General features: G+C 44.2%; 1 protein-coding gene across 7 annotated transcripts in view; it reads left to right on the top strand.

Moving 5' to 3' along the window:
- CAMK2G (calcium/calmodulin dependent protein kinase II gamma) overlaps nucleotides 1–21,977 on the top strand; it is a 114,934-nt gene that overhangs the window by 61,597 nt on the left and 31,360 nt on the right. For all 7 annotated transcript variants that reach the window (XM_084265490.1, XM_084265484.1, XM_084265487.1 and 4 more), the window contains exons 4-12: nucleotides 724–778; nucleotides 1,362–1,427; nucleotides 4,190–4,262; nucleotides 7,384–7,486; nucleotides 8,356–8,439; nucleotides 9,290–9,384; nucleotides 11,925–12,047; nucleotides 14,025–14,108; nucleotides 14,753–14,795. In XM_084265490.1, the coding sequence (XP_084121616.1) occupies nucleotides 724–778; nucleotides 1,362–1,427; nucleotides 4,190–4,262; nucleotides 7,384–7,486; nucleotides 8,356–8,439; nucleotides 9,290–9,384; nucleotides 11,925–12,047; nucleotides 14,025–14,108; nucleotides 14,753–14,795 (726 nt within the window). The remainder of the gene's footprint in view (nucleotides 1–723; nucleotides 779–1,361; nucleotides 1,428–4,189; nucleotides 4,263–7,383; nucleotides 7,487–8,355; nucleotides 8,440–9,289; nucleotides 9,385–11,924; nucleotides 12,048–14,024; nucleotides 14,109–14,752; nucleotides 14,796–21,977) is intronic.

Genomic DNA, 21,977 nt, shown 5'->3' on the forward strand with positions numbered 1-21,977 from the left:
ATAGTGGCCCATCATGGGGACAACCCTAGTCCTGCAGGTTAATGGTGACAAGGAAGGGGAAAAGGTGAGGGTTAATTTAGGCAATAGCAGAACTAGGGAGACGTTGTGGATCTGAAGAAAGCTGAAGGAAGATAAAATTTTGAGAAAGAGAATGTCTTCAAATATTTCTGTGGTAGGAGGTCAGAAAGAATGAGCCATACTGGCTCTGAATTTTGGGTAAGGATTTGGGGTGTAAGAATGAGAAGTAAAAGCAGGGAACTTCATGGAGCTTTACAGATGAAAGTCAGAATGGAGATGGAGACATGCAGGTAGAGTTGGAATTTAATTCTTGGTTTGGGGATTTGTTTTGAGATTTTGAAAAGCTTTTGTTTTGGGAAATAATGGGTGGGGAGAGATGGCAAAATGTGAACATAAAGAAAGGTAGGCAGATGTGAAAGGAGGGTACTGAAGCATTAGAGAAGAACAACAAGCAGGAGGTCAAAGATATTTAGAGTTTGTTTTGACGCTGGGGATGGGTGGGTGTACGTGAAGGACACCCATCTGTTCCTTTGAGATAACGGAAGGAAATGGGTCACTAAGTGAGCACACAAAGCAAAGGGCATGAGGAATTAATAGACTGATGAGGTAGAGGGAGAACTTGGCTGCGTGCATGGGTTTGATTTGTGAAGTGTCATATTTGCTACATGCTCTGTAAATCTCCAATTCTTGATTATGTTTTTGCAGTGCGGCTCCATGACAGTATTTCAGAAGAAGGTTTCCATTACCTTGTCTTTGATCTGTAAGTGTCTGTCTTTGGCTTTGATGCTTCACCAGTGATAGAGGCACGTGGATGGTTGACTAAAAGTGGAATAAAAATCACCTGCATTAATATAATTCTCCCTTTCTCTTTTGAGACCTGTAGATACCTCTGGCCTACTTGAAAAAAAAATTGATTGAATCTGTGGTAGGGGATGGACCAGGAAGGCTCCTGGTCAGCAGGTGTAAGCGTGGGAGGGCAAAGGATGGCTGTCCTCCATAGGGAGGCCGGCTTCTGTCTCTGAGACAGCCTGGAGGGGTTTAGAGATAGGGTGTTCTCCCCAGGCTTAGCATACACTGAGCTCTGAAGAGGTGCATGGGCAGTTCATGCCTGGTGCATCAACAGTGTCCTGTACACTGCTGGTGAAATAGCAGTCCAAGGGGTCAGTCACATGGATGTATCAGCGCTGGTGCCATGGTGCCAGAGCTCTGCCCTGGGTCTCCTGTGCCACAGGTCCCCACACACTGTGGGAAAGGGTGCAGCTGGATGGCCCTGTACATCCTGTGCAGCCTTGACCGAGACGCGCACCAGCTCTGTAACTCCCCCTGTTCTTTTTGCACTCCAGGGTTACTGGCGGGGAGCTCTTCGAGGATATTGTTGCCAGAGAATATTACAGTGAAGCAGATGCCAGGTAAGACTGTTTCCAGACCTTTCTGCGTATGTGCCACGTGTGTTGGCAAGTGGAATGAGTTCCCTGACTGCTGTTCTGTTCATGACTTTGTTCTGACACTTTTGCTCTCTGTCTGGAAAAAACAATTCCTCTTTCTGCTATTAGCATAAACTATTGTCACTGATCAGCCTGACTCACTGCAGCTTGAGCCCTTGCTGCTTGCAGCCACTGTGCTCTGTGCTGGGAGACCCATTGCTAAAGGCTTTGTCTGCCTGACCTTTCTGGTGGGTGGTGATAGTGTGTGTCCTTAGTGAGCAAGTGTAGGGGAAAGCTGTCCTGTGGCTGCGAGAGCGCTGCTGCTTGGCCTCTGCCTTCTCCTCGCAGGGGTTCCCGTGATGTGCCTTTGCTGTTGGGCAGACCCATTCGATTTGCCTATGTCTGGGTAGTGGTTTATGGGGCCACGGGGAGAGGTGGCTTTGAAGGCTATGTTTCTGTGGATGCCCTCTCTGACTGCAATCTCGTTGGTGCAGTGAGAAAAGGTACAATACATGAAGCAGCCTTTTATGTAAAAACAATTTAGTTATGCCCTTGTTTTTCTGAGTGTGTCCCTTCCCTCCCATGTGTGAGCTTCCTGTGCTCATCCCGTTGCTGTTTATGTGGGGTGGGTGACTTGTGCAGCAGTAGCTGAGGGTGTTCTCTGACCTGTCTGTCTGCTGGACGTACAGTATTTGGAATCAAAGCTGGGATTAGGCAGCTCCTCTTCTGCTTTATCAAGGCCTGGGAATGGCATAATGGTGACATTTCACCTCTGCTTATTCTCCACTCATGTTCTTATCCCATCCCATCCCTTAATGGAGCAGTAATTAGCGAAGCCATGAGAGGAGAGGGGTTAAAAATGAGTAGTGGATGCTGTTTTAGGGTGAGGAAGACCATACTTAGTGCAAAGAAAAGACTGTATCCTGGTGTGCTAGTGTAGGTGGTGGTGTGGGGTCAGTGGGCGCTTATTTGCTTTTTCTGTGGTATACTTACAATCTCTGTCGTGTGAGCATTGCATGATGCTTTCAAATGAAGCATTGCACCGTACGCCTTGCGGGTGAGCTGTCTGCTGATGGGGAGAGCCACTGGACTCACCTCCCTCTGGAGCTCCTGGCAGAGGCCTGAGAGCTCTGGGGATGTTTTCAGTGGGGTGTGCAGATACTGCAGGCACAGCATCTAGGACAGAGACACGCTCACTCAAGCTGTTCGGTCTTGAAGTTGGGAAGTTTTGAGGTTATCAATCATCGTGCTTCCCTCTGTTCCTCTTGCCAATGCCTGCTCCTTGAAATGGTCAAGACCTGGCAGTGACTGACACTGCTCAGGAAAAATTATAGCAGGGTTAGGGAAAAACTGTCTGTTGCTCTGCGAGCCTTTGTGAGGACACTCAGCCCTCTAACTGTCAGCTGGCCAGGTCTCACAGTGCCCACAAGATGACAGAGTGAAACTCCTCCCTCTCCCCATGCCGAGCTGAATTCCAGAGCAGGCTGGGAGAGCAAGGGAGCGAGGTCTGTGCCAATCCGCCGCACTTGGCTCGCCTGGGACACCTCACACTTTTGCCATTTTTGGCCAGAAAATCTCTCTCGCTCAGACTCTGCTCTGTTCTAATTATACATTTTTGTTTTGGGAGCGGGGAGATATTCATGGACTCCGACCCTGAGGATTGTACTGCCAGCTCCAGAGGGGCGAGGGTAACAAATACACAGTGCTGCACCTCTTCTCTTCTTCCTCCTCTCACCCTCTTCCCATCTTTTCCAGCAGCCAATTTCCCTTCCCTCAAATATTTCACTCATTTCAAGGTTGTTCCCCTGAGATTTGTAGAATTCGGCGTGGGGATTGAGTGATGCCGTAGTGAGGACCCAGCTCCGAGTTCCCCACGTTTGGGTGCTTACTGCCCAGCCATAGTTGTCAAACTTATTTCTCCCTTCCGCATTCACCCTTGGGAGCTGAGTAAATGCTTAGCAGAAGAGATGTTTAGAAACCTCACCCTTGGGTGTGCTGTGCTGTCCTTACGTGACAGGTGTAAATAACATCTTGCTTTTGCCCTTGTGGGTAAGAGAGGCAGAGACACAGTTTTCTGTGAGCTGGGGGAGTGCAGCACACTGCACTTAACAGGGAATGAGTCTGCTTTTCAGATCACTAACCTCTTAAGTGGGATCTGTACTTAAAAGGCACCCAGCAAGCGGGTGTGTGCACACATTGTGTATGTAAAGTGCTTGAGATGCTGCTCTGAAAGCTTTGCAAACTGGCAGGCACCCAGGAGTCGTCATCCTGAATTTGCTGGGGGGAGGCTGCTGCTCTCTACAAGTTGATCTTTTACTTGGGACTAGCCCAGCTGAATGTTCCTGGAGTGACTGGGTCTTGCCTGCCCAATCTCAGCTGCTGTTTGCAGGTACTTGGGTGCCTCGATTCTCCTGAGTAGGGTGGGCACTGTTGGGTGAAGGAACAAATGCAATGCTTAGTGCGATAGGAAGGAAATGAAGAGATAGTGGGAGGTAGGAGAGAGATTTCCTGGTCCTGCTGTAGATAAGATGCTTAGCATCCCATTACTGAGGAGACTGGGGGTGTCCAGTTGTGACTGTGCTGAGCTGTGGCATCCAGTGGGCATAATGAAAGGATTCAGCCTGGGGTCTTGAACTCTCCCTGGTGCAAATATAAAAGTTCAGGAAAGAGTTCTGGGATAAGATGAAATGCTAAGTGTATATATGTGTGTGTGCATAACTCTGTGTGTCTCTCCCTTTATCTTGCAGCCACTGTATTCATCAGATACTGGAGAGTGTGAATCACATTCACCAGCATGATATCGTGCACAGGGACTTGAAGGTAATATTTCCTCCGTGCCACAGAGGCTGAGGAGAGCAGCCAGGGGATCATTGGAACAGGCAAGATAGGAATACTGTGTTGCCAGCTGGCAGAGTTTGTGGGTTTTTTTTTTCACTTGAACTGGGCTCAGGGGTTCTTGAAGCACAAACTTGCTCCTTCACAGTTTTCTAGAGGGTGTGCTGAACTCCTGAGGAAGTTTTCAGTCTTCCTGAACCTTGCCAGCTCTCAGTCTCTCTGAGGCAGCTCCAGGACGGATAGTTGTGAACCTTGGAGTGCAGTAAGCTTTCAGAGAAACTTGGGTAGGTTTCATTATAAAGAAGGACACTTTCTAGTCTGCTGTAAAAGAGATCTCTGGAGACCTGGGGCAATCTGCTCAATCTGCCAGGATGAGTTTGCACAGAGTATGTGTATTTTTATTCTGCACTGTTGCCAAACACATGCCATTGGACTAGGGCAGAGATGTACAACAAGAATTTTTCATGTCATTTCTTTCTTCTCTTATCAGCAGAAGCACTTTTAATCTAAACCCAAAACTGTTGGCCAGTTAAACACTGGGTGAATCAACCATGTTATAACACATTTATAGTCCCAGAGCCACTGCAGTGTAGTTAGTTAAACTTCCTTTGCATGCAGTGCCAGATATACTGGGAGCTGGGCAGGCTCCAGGATGAAGTGGTTTGTGCAGGAAGGTCTGCCTGCCCTGCAGTCCTCTCTGTCTAAAGTAGAAATGATGATGGCCACCAGTGGTCCAGTTAAATTAATGCAGGATGACACCTGCTACTAGTGTTGATTTTGGTTTGATGTGCAATGCATAAGGAGAAAAGTATGAAAATATTTGCAGAGAGCAAGGTAAAAGCATGTTGCAAGCTTGGTTGTGGTGTTCACCTGGTGTTTTCATCTAGTTAGCAGCTGTTAACCCTTAGGGTTTCTGGCAGACTCCCACACAACACTTTTGGCTTTCTGATTCAGAGCACTGTGAAAAGATGCTAGTGACCACCTGCACAATGGCTGCTGTGGATTAGAGCTGACACCTGCTCTTGAGAAAGCAGCCTCCAAGAGGCACTATTGTCCAAAATGAGGGGCACTATGAAATACAGTATTTTTTTTCCAGTACAGGATGGTTTAAGTTTTCCTTCACATCCTGTGTTCAGATATAATCTGGTTTGCTTCTCAAGTTGTATTTTTTGTTGTTGTTGTGAAAGCTGTAAACTTGTTTAGAACTTACCAGTTGCTAGACACACCACGGTGTAGTTAATGCTGCTTCTGTTCCTTGCTGTGATTCAGTGAAACTATCCAGGCTAGAGGAGTAGCCATTTTTTTAGGCAATAAAAGATCCTGTGCTCTTTATTTAATATTGAGCTCCTTGCCAAAAGCTCGGCCTTCAGGATTGGTGTGTAATAACTGCAGAGCTTGCTTCAAGTGGAGTTTTGTCTTTTGCACCTCCCTCTTGTAAGCATGTCTTTTGGCTGACATGCTTTTAAAGAACTTCAAATGTTGAGCTGCCCACAGGGACCATAAGAAATTAGGGAATGCATTCACATTCTTACCAAAAAGTATGTGAAACCTGAGACAATCCATATGTTGGCAAACATGCTCATGGATAAGCACCATTGGCCTTAGGGTGTTTCTAGCTGTATTTTAGAATCAAATAGTGCCTAACTAGCACAAGCCTGGCCTAAATTTCTCTGGTTTTCAGTTAAGACAAGCCCAGGTGTGATCTGAATTGGGAGGAATTTTCAGAAGACTTGATTGGCCTTCTGTTTTAGGGACTTGGTGACACTGGTGAATCTTCATCAGTGTAACTTTATTAATGGAATCTTTTTCGCTTCCCATACAGTGAAAAGCCAGTGGCATCCAAGTGTATTGAGACCCAGTTCCCCTTCCTTCCCTGCTGCTTATGGCAAGGGAAGGCTGTTCTCCATTCAAAGCAGAAGCAAGGCACATGCCCAGTACTTTAAGGCGGGTGAATGAGCAGAGCATCTTGTTCTTGTCACACAGAACAGGGATAATAGAAGGTTGCTGTGGGGTGCAACTGGTGAACAAACTGCAAAAAAAGACCTTCAGATTTGTGAAACTGAGGCAAGCTCCTGTTTCTGGATTTGCAGGCTTCCATCTTGGTTAAAAACTCGAGTTGATATGAATTGCACAAATGATCAGAAGGGGGGGTATGGAAAGAAATCTCATTCTGTCTGCAAGTTGGTTTTCCTGCAGAGCTGTAATAGCCACCACGTTAAAGGCTTTTGAAGGGTCACATGTAAAAAGCTGTTCTGGTGCCTCAGAGGAAGTTGCTGACTCCACAGTTTTTGGAGTTGTGTTAAGCCTTCTGTTCAAGTCCTCTGCTGGAACACAACAGAATTATGATGCAAGTGAGACTCACGTGAGACAGAAATCTGAGGGGCAAAAGTCTGTCTACTTTTCCTGGCGCATGGAGGAAGTAATATGGCTGCTTGTCATATAGGTGGTAGTGGCAGTAGCAAGACAGTGTATTTTATGCTCCTGTAAATATGTAGCATGAAAAAACAGCTTGCAAGAGTACTCACTGCTGTGCTGCTTTTGCCAGTTTGAGGCTGAGAGGCTTTTTTTTCTAAGGGATGAAAGCTACTCCCTATCCAGATGATGCGTTCCCACATTATGGTGCTGTATTTGGCAGCACTTATTAGCATCATATTTACTTTTCCAGTGCCCTGGGGACTGTGTAATGTTCATGGGGAGAAACATCACTGCAGATTGTATCTACTGTACCTTCTCCCCCCATCACCACCCCCTGCTTGCCTTCCCCCAGCCCCCAACTATTCTCTGTGGGGATAACAGAAACAAATTTTGGGTTCTGTGCTGCAGGAACTGTACTGCCAGTGCCCTCTGGTGTCAGCATGTAATGTTCGGGCTGTGTTGGGAGAGGCTCTGGCTCCCACAGAGGGTTTGTGTTGAACTTGGGGATTTTCTACCATTCTAGGTCATGGCCGATTGTTGCTGTTGCTCTGCCTTCACCCGAGCAGCTTTAGTACATGCCCGCTAAATTCAGGCAGCAAACTTCATTTAATTATGTCAGTACTGAGGTAGGAGGCTTTGATGAGCATGTCAGTCTTTCATTCTAACCCCGTGTTTTCTTTCTTCTCCCCAGCCTGAGAATTTACTACTGGCAAGTAAATGTAAGGGTGCTGCTGTCAAACTGGCTGACTTTGGACTGGCTATAGAAGTCCAGGGAGAGCAGCAGGCCTGGTTTGGTAAGAGTGTTTGAGCTTTCCTGCTATTGATCCCCCCTTTCCTGGTGGCTGGTTGAGTTGCACCCTCCCTGAGTACTTTCTCCCAGCATTTCTACCACACTTGTGTGTATTTGGCATTGCTGCTTCCTTTCCAACCATCTCAGCCCCTGGGTCCTTGGGCATGAACTTAGTTGCAATAGTGGAAAGAAGACAACAAATAGAGACAGAAAAAATAGCTGTGTATCTTTCCATTTTTCTTCTCGGTTTACAGTAGATGCTGGTGGCAGAGATAAATGCAGCTGCTAAGTTTAGACCCTGATCTGAACTTTCCTACTACTCAGCAGCGTAGACATCTGGAATTTTGTTTGGTCATTTTACAGAAATGCATTTGACCTGGCTTTCCTCAAGCACATTTGGATCTGCCCTTATCTTTGTTTAGCTAAAACATAATTAAAAATGAGACCTTCTCAGGCTAAACATCAGCTCTGAAACTCTGGAGTGCCACTTCTGGAGAGATGGCTGCTTATTCTGGTCTGCCTACACCATTTGGCAATCAAATGTGTCCCATCTGTGTCTTATGTTTTCAGACTCCAAGCCATTATATGTAACAATGATGAAAGGCCCAGCCTACGTGTTTGTGCCCAGCTGGTTGACACAGTCCCTCCTTCTTTTCTGTTTTCCCTGCAATACGTAGACTCTTGATCCCATCTGATTTACTCCCCTGCCTCCCTTCTTGTTCATTTACCAAGAGGCGGCTCTAGCAAATGCGAAATCAAGGGTGGGAAATGTTTTTGGGATTTGTTGGTTACCACTATTAGATTTTGTGTTAAGGAAAGACCTCTTTTCCTTGAGTACTGTGTAAGTACTTCATGTCATCCATTTCCTGGCAGGGTTTGCTGGCACTCCAGGCTACCTCTCCCCTGAAGTCTTAAGAAAAGATCCTTATGGAAAACCAGTGGATATATGGGCATGTGGTAAGATCCTGTCAGAACATTTTACACTTGAACACCATTTAATGTAGAAGAGCAATTCTTTATAACTTATTGCTGGGAGGGTGTGCCGTGCTCCTTCTTATTGGGTGCTGAGATGAAGTCACACTTGAGGAAAAGCACCTTGTGTAGACAGAATTAGTATTGGAGCCTGAACTCATTTGATTCTGGCTCCTGATCCTTTCTTCAGGCCATCTATCAGATGTTTGAGACTCAAGAGATAGCATGTGTCTTATCCTTTGCAGAATCAAATGTTTAGATAACTATAGCAATTTCCTATTACAGTAACTATGTAGAAGATGAAATATTGCAGAGACTTGATTTTTTTAAAAGGAAAAAATTAAGGGTCAAGGTATCTGGGACCAATAAGTTTAGATATCAGTGTTGCCTGATCTGGACTAGGCCAGGAGTGTTAGCTGTATCAGTGTCAGTTTTGTCCCAAGACCATGCACGGTAAGCATTGAAGAACATAGTCCTCCTTAAAATGTCCCTTGCTGCTCAGCAACCCCAGGGGTTGTGGTTTCTTTTTATTCTGAGACCAGCAAGGAGTTGTGGCTCACCAGCCATGATAGCCAGAGGAGGCTAGAAGGACATCATGTGCCTTGTTCTAGCTCCTGGCATCTGGAGTTAAGAGCTGAACATTAAGTTCTAGGGTGAGGCTCAGCAGGGGAGAGGTTTGTACTGTCTTTTTCTACCTCGGAAGGCTAAATACGATGGTAAATGGAGATATAGAGCAATCATTGCCTTGGGGACTGTCAAGAGGGAAGGAAGAGGGGCTGAGGGAATAATTGGCATATTAGCCTAACCATAGTGTATCTGTGTCTCTCCCTCCCAGGAGTGATTCTGTACATATTACTAGTGGGGTACCCTCCCTTTTGGGATGAAGATCAGCACAAACTCTATCAGCAGATCAAAGCCGGAGCCTATGACGTAAGGGCACTTTCTTGCTGAGTACCTGCATGGGTGTAGAAGCCATCCAGAACATGGCACTGTCTTACTGGGTGTCCAGCAGCAGGCCCCAAGCTACTGTGCAGAGTGACGTTTGGCGTGATCGTACACCTCGTTGTCTTCACTGCCTGGGATGCAGTCCTGTTTGGGACTCCTGAAAGGATATGTGGAAAGCATCGCAGGTGCCAGATGCAGATGCTGGCCATTAGGGAAATGCAGAGCTGGGAATGCCGATGTCGGAAATGGTGTCTTCTAGTGCATTTATCAGAGTGCTGGAGACGGAGCCAGTGCTCTTTTGGGGAGCAGAGGGAAGATAGAATGAAGGAGCCTGCCTTTATCAAGGCCTAATTAAAAGTATGGGGAAGTAGTCTCTAGAGTAAGAGTTTAAGTCATGGCTTCAGGTCTCTTCTGTGCCATACTGGAACTTCTTCCAGCTGTGGAAAGCGTGGAGCCCAGTGAGAATGTTGAATGTCAGTGGCCTGTGGAAGGGTGGCTTTGTGTGGGGATGAGTGTGGTGAAGTTGCTGGTAAAAAGCCAAGCAGTTCATGGAGCAGCTCAGAGTGTGGCAAAACTGAGGTGTGAGAAGTGCTTGAAGGAGAGGAATAACAAAGAGGTTAGTACTGGGGAAGCAAAGGTGGTGTGAAATGTGGTTTGGTACCACAGCTCAAATGTTTAACATGAGTCATTCCATGTAAGGAGAGGCTTGGGAGGGAAGAAGGAACTCCTGGAAATCCTAGCTCAAAGCCTGTGGGCATGGATATCAAGAGGAAGTTGGGGAGTTCATTTTGTGCGCTGTCTTGCAGTTCGTATTTTTTTAACAAAAAAAAAGTAAGGTTTCTGCTGGACCCCATTTGCTTCCCAGCTTCTGTGCCTGAGACCATCAGAGTGGCTGTACTGGTGAGCACGAAGGTCTGCCTAACCTGTGTCCTGGCTCAGTGGCTTCCTGAGTGAAAGTGATGTCTTTGTACTTGATAGCTTTAAATGGACTTACATTCTTCTCTTGCCTTCCTGCCCCTTTTGTTTCTGTGTTGCTTGATCTTATTTGAAGTGGTTTTTGCACCAAATATATTATTTGGGATTTTTCAAAGCACTTCAGGTGTCAAATGTGTAAGTCATGAGGAGTGAAATGCTGGATGTCTCCCATCTGCCTGTTGGGCTTGAATTCTTACCTGTAATGAGCAAGTTCAGCAGATTCCTCCCCTGTTTCAATTGGTAGAAAACAGCCAAAGTTTTACTTGTCTGGTGTCCTTACCTCAGCATCGAGCAGTCAGTATGTACTGGACTGGTCTGTTCTCTTTTGACCACAGAGGAAGTGGCAACTGGGAATTGGACTTCGTGCTGTGGGGCAGGTGTTTTGCAAGGCATTACCATGAATACTTTGGAGTTTGGGTGGGGGAAAAGTGTCCTGGTTGAAACTTGGTATCATAATTTTTGAGTGGTCTCTTGCAACATTTGAAGAACAAATTGTCTAATGCCTTGTTGATGCCTAAGAATGCAGAAATAACATTATATGCAAATCAAATGTGATGGATATGTTTTTTATGACCCTACATAGCAAAGCACAGACAGCAGAAGAGAGATGGGATAAACTTCTCCTGAATAGCGTAGTACTGCAAGCAAATGTTCTCAGGATAGATCAGTCTTTCCTCCCCTCTTAAAGATGGGGGCATTATTCCAGCAGCACATTTATCTTTGTGTTCTCAAGTTTACTTGTATTGGTGCAGTAGATTCATAGGAGTGAGACATACCACATATAATCTCAGTGTGCTGTCACCTATATACCACATGCAGGCATCTGGAGAATGGTGTAAATATCTGATCTTTATTGTTACTGGAATTGTAGGAGAGAGCAGTTACTCCTCATGGATGATCAGCAGCTGAAATACTTGAGATTCTTTTCTTTGTTTCCCTGCTTCTGTATTTTCTTTCCCTATTACATCCCTCTTGCTCCCCGAGTAATGATTTCTGGTTTGGCAGGTGCTTGTTAACAACTTGATGGTGGGTTGCTATACCTAAGTTCAAGGGTACTATGCTTTGTGGTGGGGAGAGTGGGATGCTCCCTGCTAGTGGTTTTCACTTTCATGATGTAGTCAAGCCTGTGTGCTTTTTGCTAAAAAGCTCTAACAGCATATGCATGCTGGAGAGAAAATGAGTTGGGGTAAAAAATATACTGCTTGTGTTTTTCCTGTCAGAACTCAATTAAAACATCTCCAACTTTACTCTTTGACTGTTAAATGTGAAACAAATTTGAAGGTCTGAATGATTCCTAAAAGGCTTTTAAACTGTTAATCTTCCTGCCTGTGTCTGGTACGGGTTGTCCTGCTGTCTGGTACCTTTTGTTTGCTGGAGTCTGTATGATTTCCATTCAGTGTGGGTTTTCACAGAAATTGGTGGGGTTTGCAAATACGTTAGCCCTGGTATCAAAAGGGCAAAAGCTGGAAGTCAGCTGTCTAGGAGGGAGAAGCTCTTCTGCTAGTAGAAAGTATTTACTATTCATTGTCTGTTCCCTCTTCCTCTTTCAGTTCCCATCACCTGAGTGGGACACCGTGACTCCCGAAGCAAAGAATCTGATCAACCAGATGCTGACGATAAACCCAGCAAAGCGCATCACAGCTGACCAGGCGCTCAAACACCCATGGGTCTGCGTAAGTGCTTTCCGTTACAGGGGGATTTCTGGTTTACCCTGAGCTGATGTGTCAGGAAGACTTAGCAGCAGAGAAACCCAGAATATTGTAAATATTTCAAATTGTGATTTTTTTATATTTTTTTTGGAGGCTGACCTTTAGCAAGCCAGCTTTGGCACGCTGTGGTGCTTTTATTGCCACTGTAGGGAAAAATGCCCAGACAACAGAAAACCAACTTACTCTTCTACAAGTTTTGTGAATGTCCATAGATACTGGGTTTTTTCCCACATCTCTTCTTCCAATCCATAAAATCCTAAAATATCAGATGGAGTTTGGCATCAGACAGTCTCTTGCTGTTGTGTGTATGTAGTTTCTGCCTTGCCAGACCTCACACATTAAGTATTTTTCATCTCTTGCAAAGTTGGCACAGAAATCCCAGAATGCAGCTGGGAGTGGGTGTAAAGGAGTGCAGCAATGGTGCACTTTTATCTCTGCAGGATGAAATAGTTCCACCTAAGTCTAACCAGATGTTCTTGTAATACCATTGCATATTTCTGCTTTCTAGGATGTCTAGTGTGCTCCTTTGCTCACTTTTTCTTGAGAAATTGTAGTGTTTTTTTCTCCTTTCACCCAAAAACAACAAATGAGCACTTTAAACTTACGTGAATGTATGTGTAACAGGAGTGTAGTGTCTGTTGTAAAGTGATACAAGTTCCTTGGAAGTCAAAACTTCACACTAGCTGAGACTTTGTATCTCTGGTTTTTTTCCTCCTTGCGTGCTTGTAATCAATAGCAGTTCCTGTATATTTAACTTTTGTCCCCGTGCCTGTAACGAAAGCTGCATGAATTACAATAGCTTGCTCTCTTTGGCAGCATAATATAGAATGGTTCAAGAGAGGCTTTCCTTCTCAGAGTTGTGGGGAGTTTGATTTCACTTCACAGCCATTTCAGGCTCTCACCCAGACTGCCTCCTGTTGAGCTCCTTGTTTCCAAACACACCAAGTTTCTTACCATCACTGAACTTCTGAAATATTTGTTCTGAACGCTTGTAAGGCCTCACTGCACAATTGACCATCACTGTTTCTCCTAAGCAGGCTGGATGAACAGTGACAACCAAGGTTAGAGGACATTTGGTCCCTCCACACTGTCGTGTGTACTGCAGCAGGTGTACTGCAGCAGGCAAAACTGCTGAAGCTTTTCCAAGCAGGAGAAAGTCAATAGAGGATTTGTATATGCTGATCTGTCAAGTTAGTAATTCACCCACTCTCCTTGTAAAGGGAATTCAAGTTTGTGGCTCTGTGCAAGAGCAACAGCCACTTTAACATTAGACGCTGCTTTCCTCATGCTCAAACGCCTGGCAGCATCAGTCTTGGGTTTCCTCATGTGCTCTCCATGACTGGCAACACTTCTGTGAAGTTCTCTCTTTGCAGCTGATGAGATCCCAGTCTACTGTGGGTGACAGGTGTGCATCATTGGCTGGAGGTTATGCTCAGGGTCTTGCATTGGTACAATAGAGCTATATGATTTTTCTTCATACACACTGAAAATATGTTTCTACAAAACTGATGCAACGATACTGAGGCCTCTGCTAGTCAAGGCTCGTGCTCACTTACTGCCCGGGGTTTCTCCTTAGAGCCATAACTAGTGCACCCTGTCTCTCACTCTCTGCCTCTAACTCAGTACCCCATGAGTTATGCTTGTTCATTTGAATTTATGTTTTACTGTCTTGATCCATTTGTGTGCCTGACAGACAGGATTGATTCTCACCTGAACCTCAGAGATAGAGCACAGTCCTGTAATAGCCAATTTAGACTTGTCTGGCTGTATTGGGAAGTTCTTAAGTTATGAACAAGTTGTAATGGTTGGGAGGCTTGGCCATGTCAGCTTGCATGTCATGGTTGTGGAGCAAACTCCCCTGGCTAATTTGGCTGTGGAGCAAACTCCCCTGGCTAATTTGGCTAGGCTGTGTTCTTATCCTTTGCTGTTCCTGTTTTTCAGCAACGATCCACTGTTGCTTCAATGATGCACAGGCAGGAGACTGTGGAATGCTTGAGAAAGTTCAATGCTAGAAGGAAGCTAAAGGTAAGTATATTTTTAATCCTCTGGATTTGAGGTTAATGCCTTCTTTGCAACAATTTCCTTGTTTTATTTTTATGGTTAGCTCAGTAATGTTAGTACCTTATGTGGGGTCCTCCAGTACAAGGCACTAAAGTAGCTCATTAGGAAGCTGGGTAGTTTCTTTCTCCAAAGCTGTTAAGTCTCTCATGCCTCTTCTGCTAGAGAATCACCCCTTCTACATTTTTCAAGAGAGTTGAAATAGAGCAACTGGTTCTTAAATCCTGGGGCTTTTAGTTCTGATGCTCTCTGCCTCCCAGGAATAGTGTGTCCGTTGGTTGTAGCTTGTAGCCTCTGGCCTGTGTGTGAAGCAGATACCCGCTATTGCAAGCCAGGAAGCAACTGTGTCTAAGTGTAACTCCTAGTGTCCTTTTAGATTTCTTTGGCTATCCTGCCTGGCCTTTAGCTGGTGCTCTAGAAAGGCAGGACTCTGAGCAGTCCTGTATGAGGTCCAACAGCCACAAGCAGGAATCCTGGATGCACTAGGCTTTCTCAGGGTAGCATTGGCATACCTCTGCTTTGGCACCAGATGCATTGTGTTCTCCTTGGGGTCAGCTCAGACCCTTTCTGAAATGACACTGTCTGTTATCCCTGCTTTCTCTTCCCCACAGGGTGCAATCCTCACAACGATGCTTGTATCTCGGAATTTTTCAGGTAAGGTCTCAGACTTCCCATCCCTACCTTGGTTTTGTTATACGTGAGTGAGTTGGAGGATATTTTAAGCATTTTGGGGTTGAGTAGGAGGAGAGGAAACATGTTCACAGTTCGTTGTGGTGTAATGGTGGTCTCTTTGTCTTGGCTGGTAGCCAGCATGAAATAGGAAGTGATCTGTCTGGGGAGGAGCACATGGCACTGTAGTCTGGTACAAACCAGAAATAGTCAGCTGCAATCCTCTCATGGTATTTTGTGATCGGATTATTTTTGGGAAATTCTAGCTGGCATTTGTTAGCTTTTCTGTCTGAAACCAGAACTCTTACTAGGTAGCACTGATTCCTTTAGACCCAAGGCAGGGCCACAGAGCAAGTCATAATATTGGTGAGAGTAGGCATGGGAGCTTTTTGGGGTATTGTGTAACTTTGACTCATCAAAAATGGGTCTGAAGCATCTAGCTTTTATTTTCCCCTCTTGGAGTCTCAGAAGTGGTTTTCATGCTTTTAAGCTTAATAACTGTAGTAGTCTGGCTCCCACCCAACTGCATTACGTAGTGCACTTACTGAAAATGCAAATCTCAACATGCAAATCAGTGCTTTTTGGAAGATGATTGTCTTGGCTCAGCACATCTAGGTGATGCAGTCCTATGTGAGCTCGTTTCCATTTTGGTGGAAAACCTCTATTTGCAAGTGCTTTTGGTTTATGGGATTGTTTGATTTCTTTGCCCTCTGTCTTTTTTTGGTTTTTGACTTTTAAAAAGGACAGCTGTTGAATGCATGAGTCATATTTTTATTGCACCTGCCTAAAGTTGCTTTCAAGTGAAAGTCTGCTGTGTGGATCGTAAGTGATGATGAATGAAGTGGAAGTGTATTAATTTCATCTGGCCATTTGCTAATGGTGGATACCAATACTTATATTTTGAGTGATGATACAGTAAACTTCCAGTGGGAATGAAAACCTCTGTGAAATTATCATCCCAGCATTCAAAGTGCACATTCATGCATATGTTCTTTTGTGAAATCAAGGCAGAGTTTTTAACCTTCTGTATGATTTCTAAAAAAGTATGGGATGTGAAATCTAGCTACAGTTAAGAGACAGCCCTCAGAAACTTCAGAATGGTTTTTCCTTGGTTCTTGTTTCAGATGAACTGGTGCCAGTATGTCAGGACTACATGTGGCCACAGCACTTTCTCTTTACTGCATTTCTAATAGTTTGGCCTTAAAAGGACAGAGTAATCGTCTCCATTCACCTGTCCCAGAATTGTGCTGGTACAGAACTTGAAAATTACACATTGTTTATTGAGAATGATTGTGAAATAATTTTTTGGGAGCTGTTGCACAACAGCAGGGCTTCCACAGGACTGCATGAAACAATGTTTTCTTGGACTTTCTGCTGGTGTGAATGGGTTTTGATCTACCTACAAAGCTAGTTTTTATTTCACTTAATTGATGATTCTGAAATAGTCATGGGTTTATGGTTTTTTTAACAGCAGTTTTAGGTTCATTTTTAGTCTGCAAATGTTGTCACTTCTAATGAAGCTGCAGAAGTGCTTGGGTAAGAAAATCTCCCGTGGCCCAGATTTTGAGTACATTAAATGCCTGAGAGAAGGGTTCTCCTTAATGGTGTGTGACCTATACATCCACTTATTCCCTGAGCTAGTATTGAGGAGGAAAAGGCTTGCTCTGCTCATTCTTTTCAGTCTCAAGGGCTGAAGCTGCTGGATCCGCTTCGGTTAACAGCTGAAGGAAAGCAAATCCTAGGTGGCCCATAGTGAGTGCAGGGTTCTGGGTATCGCTGCGCTCTGCTTTGAATATAAGCCGTGATCTCCGGTGATGATACGCTCTGAAAAGCTGTCCAGGAGGAAATGTTGTGGATTTAGATGCAAAGCATTTATAGGCTTTGCAGATAAAGGCTATTCCTAATATTTTGATGTGTTTTGAGAGTAGGGAGATCAGCTGTTGTTCTTTTCTTTGCAGGGCTCTGTGTAATAGGAGTCTGACTTTTTAAAAATTACTATTTTTTTAATTAGTGCTTTTAATTGTTGCAGTTGAAATACATAAGTCTGCTGGAATTGAAGAATAAGTGTGTGCTAACTGAAATTAAAAGGTAGACGGTCCATGGGGGAACTTAGGAAAAGTCTGAACTCTACCCAGTTGTGACAGATCATGTAACTGCATTTGAAAAGTTCTGTAGTAGTACTTGTTTCTGTCTAGAAAGACATTAAGGTTGGGGTTTTTTTTTTATTTTTCTCTAATTGGATGATGGGGTTTTGTGGGCTTCTAAAAGCCCTATTCCCAACAGACAGGGAACTAGATTTATGAAGAGAGAAGCTTCTTCCTATCTGGGTATTCTTCCCAGATGTTTTGAACCAAGAGGAAAACAAAGGCTCATGTGACTCAATATCAATTAATTAGGCACAATAGTACTATTTGCAGGAAATATGAGAAGACTTATTTAATCCTGTTGTCATTACTATCTCCTCTGTCACATATTTTATCATGTGGAGTTCCTTCTTCTGACAGTGTGGTTTTATCGTGTGATAAATTGTATCCTTAAAGAGTCTGTATCAGTACTTTCTCCCTGCTTTTTTTTTTTCCCATCAAAAAAAATCTTATTTTTTTAACAAAAAGAAAAGAGTTTCTGTTCTTTTGTGAGCAATCTTTTGCTTGCTAGGTGCCTTTTACCCCAGGTCAGTTCCTAAAGATAAAGGAATGGGATATGGCTGCTCTTCTCAGTTATGCTGCATTCAGCACTTTAATATTGGCTGGTTTGGGTTCTTTTAAGAAGTTTGTATCTCAGGTCAGCTGTAGGGTATTTGCTAAAAGCAGATACAGTTGCACTCTTTTCTGTGTAAGTCAGGAAATTGAGACCTAGTTATAGTAAAGGGTTTGTAGCTTCTGTCCACACTGGTTAGTATTCACTCAGTTGGGGGAGAGCACTGCAATCAGAACTTCCCTGTGGGATCTTCAGAGTCACACCAGGGAATAGGTAGGGTGATTTAGGTGCTCACTTGCGGCTTTTGGTGCTCACAAGATCCAAGCAAACACTGATCTGATCTGCATTCACATACAGAAGTACAGTCAGGTAAATCAGTTGATTAGATCATGTGCAAGAAACTCCTAAATCACTCTCTGAGGAGGAAGTGTAAATGTATTACTGGGAGAAAGCTGGCAAGGTTTTCAGAGGTGCCTAATAGCTGCAGTGCTAAAGGGTGTCTGGACTCATTATGTATATAAAACTCTGTAAGTAGGCCTGCTATAAACTGAGGGAAAGGATAGACAAAATAGATTTTCATCTTAGAAAAATCTGTCTTCACAAAGTGCTGAGAAGTGGCTTTTCTCCATAAGCTATTTTTTATGGCAGACTTAGAAGTGAACTATGTAAAATTCTTAGTGCTGTTTTCTGACTGGATTGCAACTGTTAATTTGGGGAGGGCTTGTTCAGTAAGATATCATACTCTGAAATTCACTTCTCTCAGGTGGTTCAGTACAACTTCTGTGTGCTACCCTGTGCTCAAAATAGATCCTAAGGCAAGCATGGCAGGTAATTAAGCCTTATGTCTGAAACCTCTGTCTTTAACTGATTTTGAGCTTTTTTCTTGGGAATTGTCACTGCTTGCTCAAGTCAGTTTTGTGAGGTAGCTATTATGGCAGCTTGTGACAGTAGCTGGAACTCATTACATGTCTCTACACATCCTTATTAACTCTCTGATGTGAAGTTTGGGGCTTTTAACTCGTTAGGTGGGGTTGGAAGAGACTGCAAGCAGATCTAGGGACCAGAGTGCTTTCTAAGTAAAGAAGGGCTGAATATGCTTGTGTGTGTTTGGTGTGACCTGTACAGAGACCTTTTGAGCAAGAAGGAGGAAATAATACAAATAATGAAGTGCTACCAAAATATTTTGCTGATCTGTAATACCTGCCTTCCAGAAGTCTTTGTGAAACTGAATTTTGCTGTTTTTTGTGTGTGTATAGATGCATAACTTTATCTCAGATTGGAATTTGGGTTCTTTTAACCAAAGCAGAGTTAAAATATTTGAAGTTTCCTCTGTGTTCTGCTTGTGCATGTAGATACACTTTTAGGATCAGAATTTTTATCACCTGAGTCATGTAAACACCCATTGATCCAGCCTGTCCAGATCCCTCTGTTTAACCTCCTTACCCTCAAACAGATCAACAGTCCCATCCAACTTGGTGTCATCTGCAAAGATCATTAAGAATTGGCCCCAATAATGAGCCCTGAGGAACGTCACGTGTGTCTGACTGCTGGCTGGATTTAACTCCCTTCACCAGAATCCTTTGGGCCTGGCCATCCAACCAGTTTTTACTTGGTAAAAACTGCATCCATCCAAGCCAGGAACAGCCAGTTTCTCCAGGAGAATGCTATGGGAAATGGTGTCAAAGTTGTCTGTTAAGTTGCTTAAAAAACAGTCAGGGGGGTCAGAAAAAGGTGTTGCAGTACTGCAGAGTAGACCTGTTGAAGTGGTATACTACAGTAAGTAGACTCCATTTTTGCAGCTTCCCAGAATCACATGGATTTCATTGCTGCATCTAAATGTTTATTGCTGTGGCCTGAGTGTGTAATGCATCATCAAAAGTGGATTAAATTATTATAATAAATTCCCATTACTTTTCTATTCCTCTTGCTAAAATTCAGGAGATCTCTGTGAATGCCTGCACTTGTGGTGTTTGTCTTTCACCCCATCCTTTCTTGGCTTGTTGGGAAATGGAGATTTTGTAATACTGCAAGAGAGGTCCTTTCGTGTTTTGGTCAATGCTTGAATTAGAGACAGACTGGAGCGTTCAGGCTTGGAGGTGTTTGGATGGGTGTTTAGACTGTTTCAACCCTTTAAGCTTCTGTTCCTGTTTGTGTGTACATAGGCATACCTGCAAAGAGAGTGCCTTTCAGCAGGTGAAAGTTCTGCACTGGCAGGAAGGTGTTTGAAAACATTAATTGAAGTCACAAACTATGAAGGCTGGCTCCTGTTTGGGGTTTTTTTGTATGTAGTCTTGCTGGAGAATGTTTTGGTTTTCTGGCAGAGAAGGAAAAAAAGAATCACCTGGCTCCCACAAATTCTGTTATTCACTAGTGAGAGAACTGGGAGCTCTGGGGCTTGCGCCAAGAGGACACCACTGGGTTGTGTGTTTCAGAGTTCAGTGAAGTCTTTTAATCTTCCCTGAAAACTACCGGTGATGGGTGTGCACTTCAGACATTGTCTATCCTTGAGATTTTGCCAGAGCATTGCAGGTATATGCACAGTACCTGTTGAGATGAACTGGGTAGGAAAGATTATGTCTAGTATGCCTGGAGATCCTAAGGGTTCAGATCACATAAAGGCTTACTTTACCTCCCCTTCCACTGGGTTCTACCTTTCTCCTGCTGTTAGTTTTAGGAAGAGTGCTTCAAAGTGACTGACTGCTTTTCATGTCCCTTTGTTTATCCTGTAGCAGTTTTTTGAACAGGATCACTCTAGTTTTGCTGAGGAATAGAAGCCCTCATGAAAGGCTTTTTGTTGTAAAGAAATGTTAAATGTTGCTACTTGTCTGTTGCTCCAGTACATTTCTGAAGCAGTGGTGTAGTTTAGAGGATGGAGGGAGTTAATAGCAAAGGAGGATTTTAAAAAAAATTAATCAACTTTTCAGCAAGATTAAGAGTCCATGTTGTAAATTCTGCCAGGCACTTTCCCCATGCAAATTGGTTTGACTTTGTATTGGCCTCAGTGCATAGTGTTGCTGTGTAATTGCTATTGCAATGGAGAATCTGAGAGAAAGGGGAATGCTAAGACAGAAAGCAAAGTAAGATGACAACTCCCCTCTGTTCAGTAGCAGTGGCCACTGCTAGAGTGATTTGGTCCTAAATAGCCAATGTGGCAGAGTTAAATGTCAGTCTTGGTTCTCTCTTGTCCTTAATAAATAGATGTTCTAGAAGTTACTCTGTATTCATGGGCATTGTTTGTAATGGGAAGCAGAGGTGCCTCTTTGTGGCTGTCGGTAATCTGACTCGGCTTGTCTGACAGACTAGTGTCATGAGTTAGGCATAATAAAAGCAACCTCAGTGTTATCCCTGCATCCTGAAGAATACTCTATGGAAGCTTAACTAGGGTGAGACAGCTAACTGAGATTTGACAGCTTGGGGACAGGGCAAACCCAGGGCAGGCTGGGTAAAGGGCTGCTCTTGCTGGAAGAGGAGGAAGAGGGATTGCAGGGGGAGCACCATCCATGGCTGTGTTTGGAGTGGATATTTCAATCCCTCTTCGAAATTCCCTCTTCCACCATCCCCCTTGGCTTTGGTACATCCAGAGTGTCTAGTGTTTATTGCTGATGAGCTCAGTGTTAGGGATTTGTGTTTCTGCCAAGAGTGTGGTCCAGAGCCTGGGCTGTTTCCTATGGAGGCCAAAACTCCAACATGTGAGAAGAGGAGGGGTATTATGGGGTCTGTGCAGGGGAAGCATTTTTGTTTCCTTTCAGAGATTAACTGGAGAGTGTCCTGTTAAACCAGGAACAGAATTGTGCTTTTAAGTTACCTGGTTAGCAGCATGTGCCTTTGTATTGGTTCATTACAGAGGAACTTTTAACTCCAGTGAGAAGAGGCAATTTAATCCCTTTAACTTTTATAGGAATTGGAAAGGATGGTGAAAATAAATACTGGTATCTTACGCCTGGAAAACTGCAAAGCATGTGTACAAGGCCATTTGCTGAACAATAAAGAATCTGTCTTTGTGTGTCCTTGGATTTCCCCCCTCCAGTTGTCTCTTTGCTAAGCTGTGTAGGTGGTGCTGCCTCTCTTCCAAAATCATACTTGTTAAGGAAGACTCATCTGTTGCTTGCTGCAGAAATTGCACTTGCATCCCCTTTAATTTCTGTCTCATAACATACATGGGTTGACCCGGGGGTAAATCTGCATGCACCCTACTTGTCTGAGGTGTCTGCAGCATCTTTGCATGTGTATGTGTGTTATGGGCTCTCCAGTTGTCCTTACAAATCCCAGTATGGTGCATGAGCTAAATACACCACGGACCAGGTTTCCTTACGCAGTGCCTGCGGTAGAGCAACGTGTGCCATGCAGAGGTACAGGCAGGGAGGGGGCTGGGTGGGCAGGCTGCGCTGGGGACCACTGGCTCAGCGTTACAGAGTGCTGCACCACGCAGAGGCACTCTCAGCTCCATTTGCTTTAACACCATAGAATGTG

Source organism: Gallinula chloropus (assembly GCF_964237585.1).
Source record: "Gallinula chloropus genome assembly, chromosome: 5".
NCBI lineage: Eukaryota > Metazoa > Chordata > Aves > Gruiformes > Rallidae > Gallinula > Gallinula chloropus.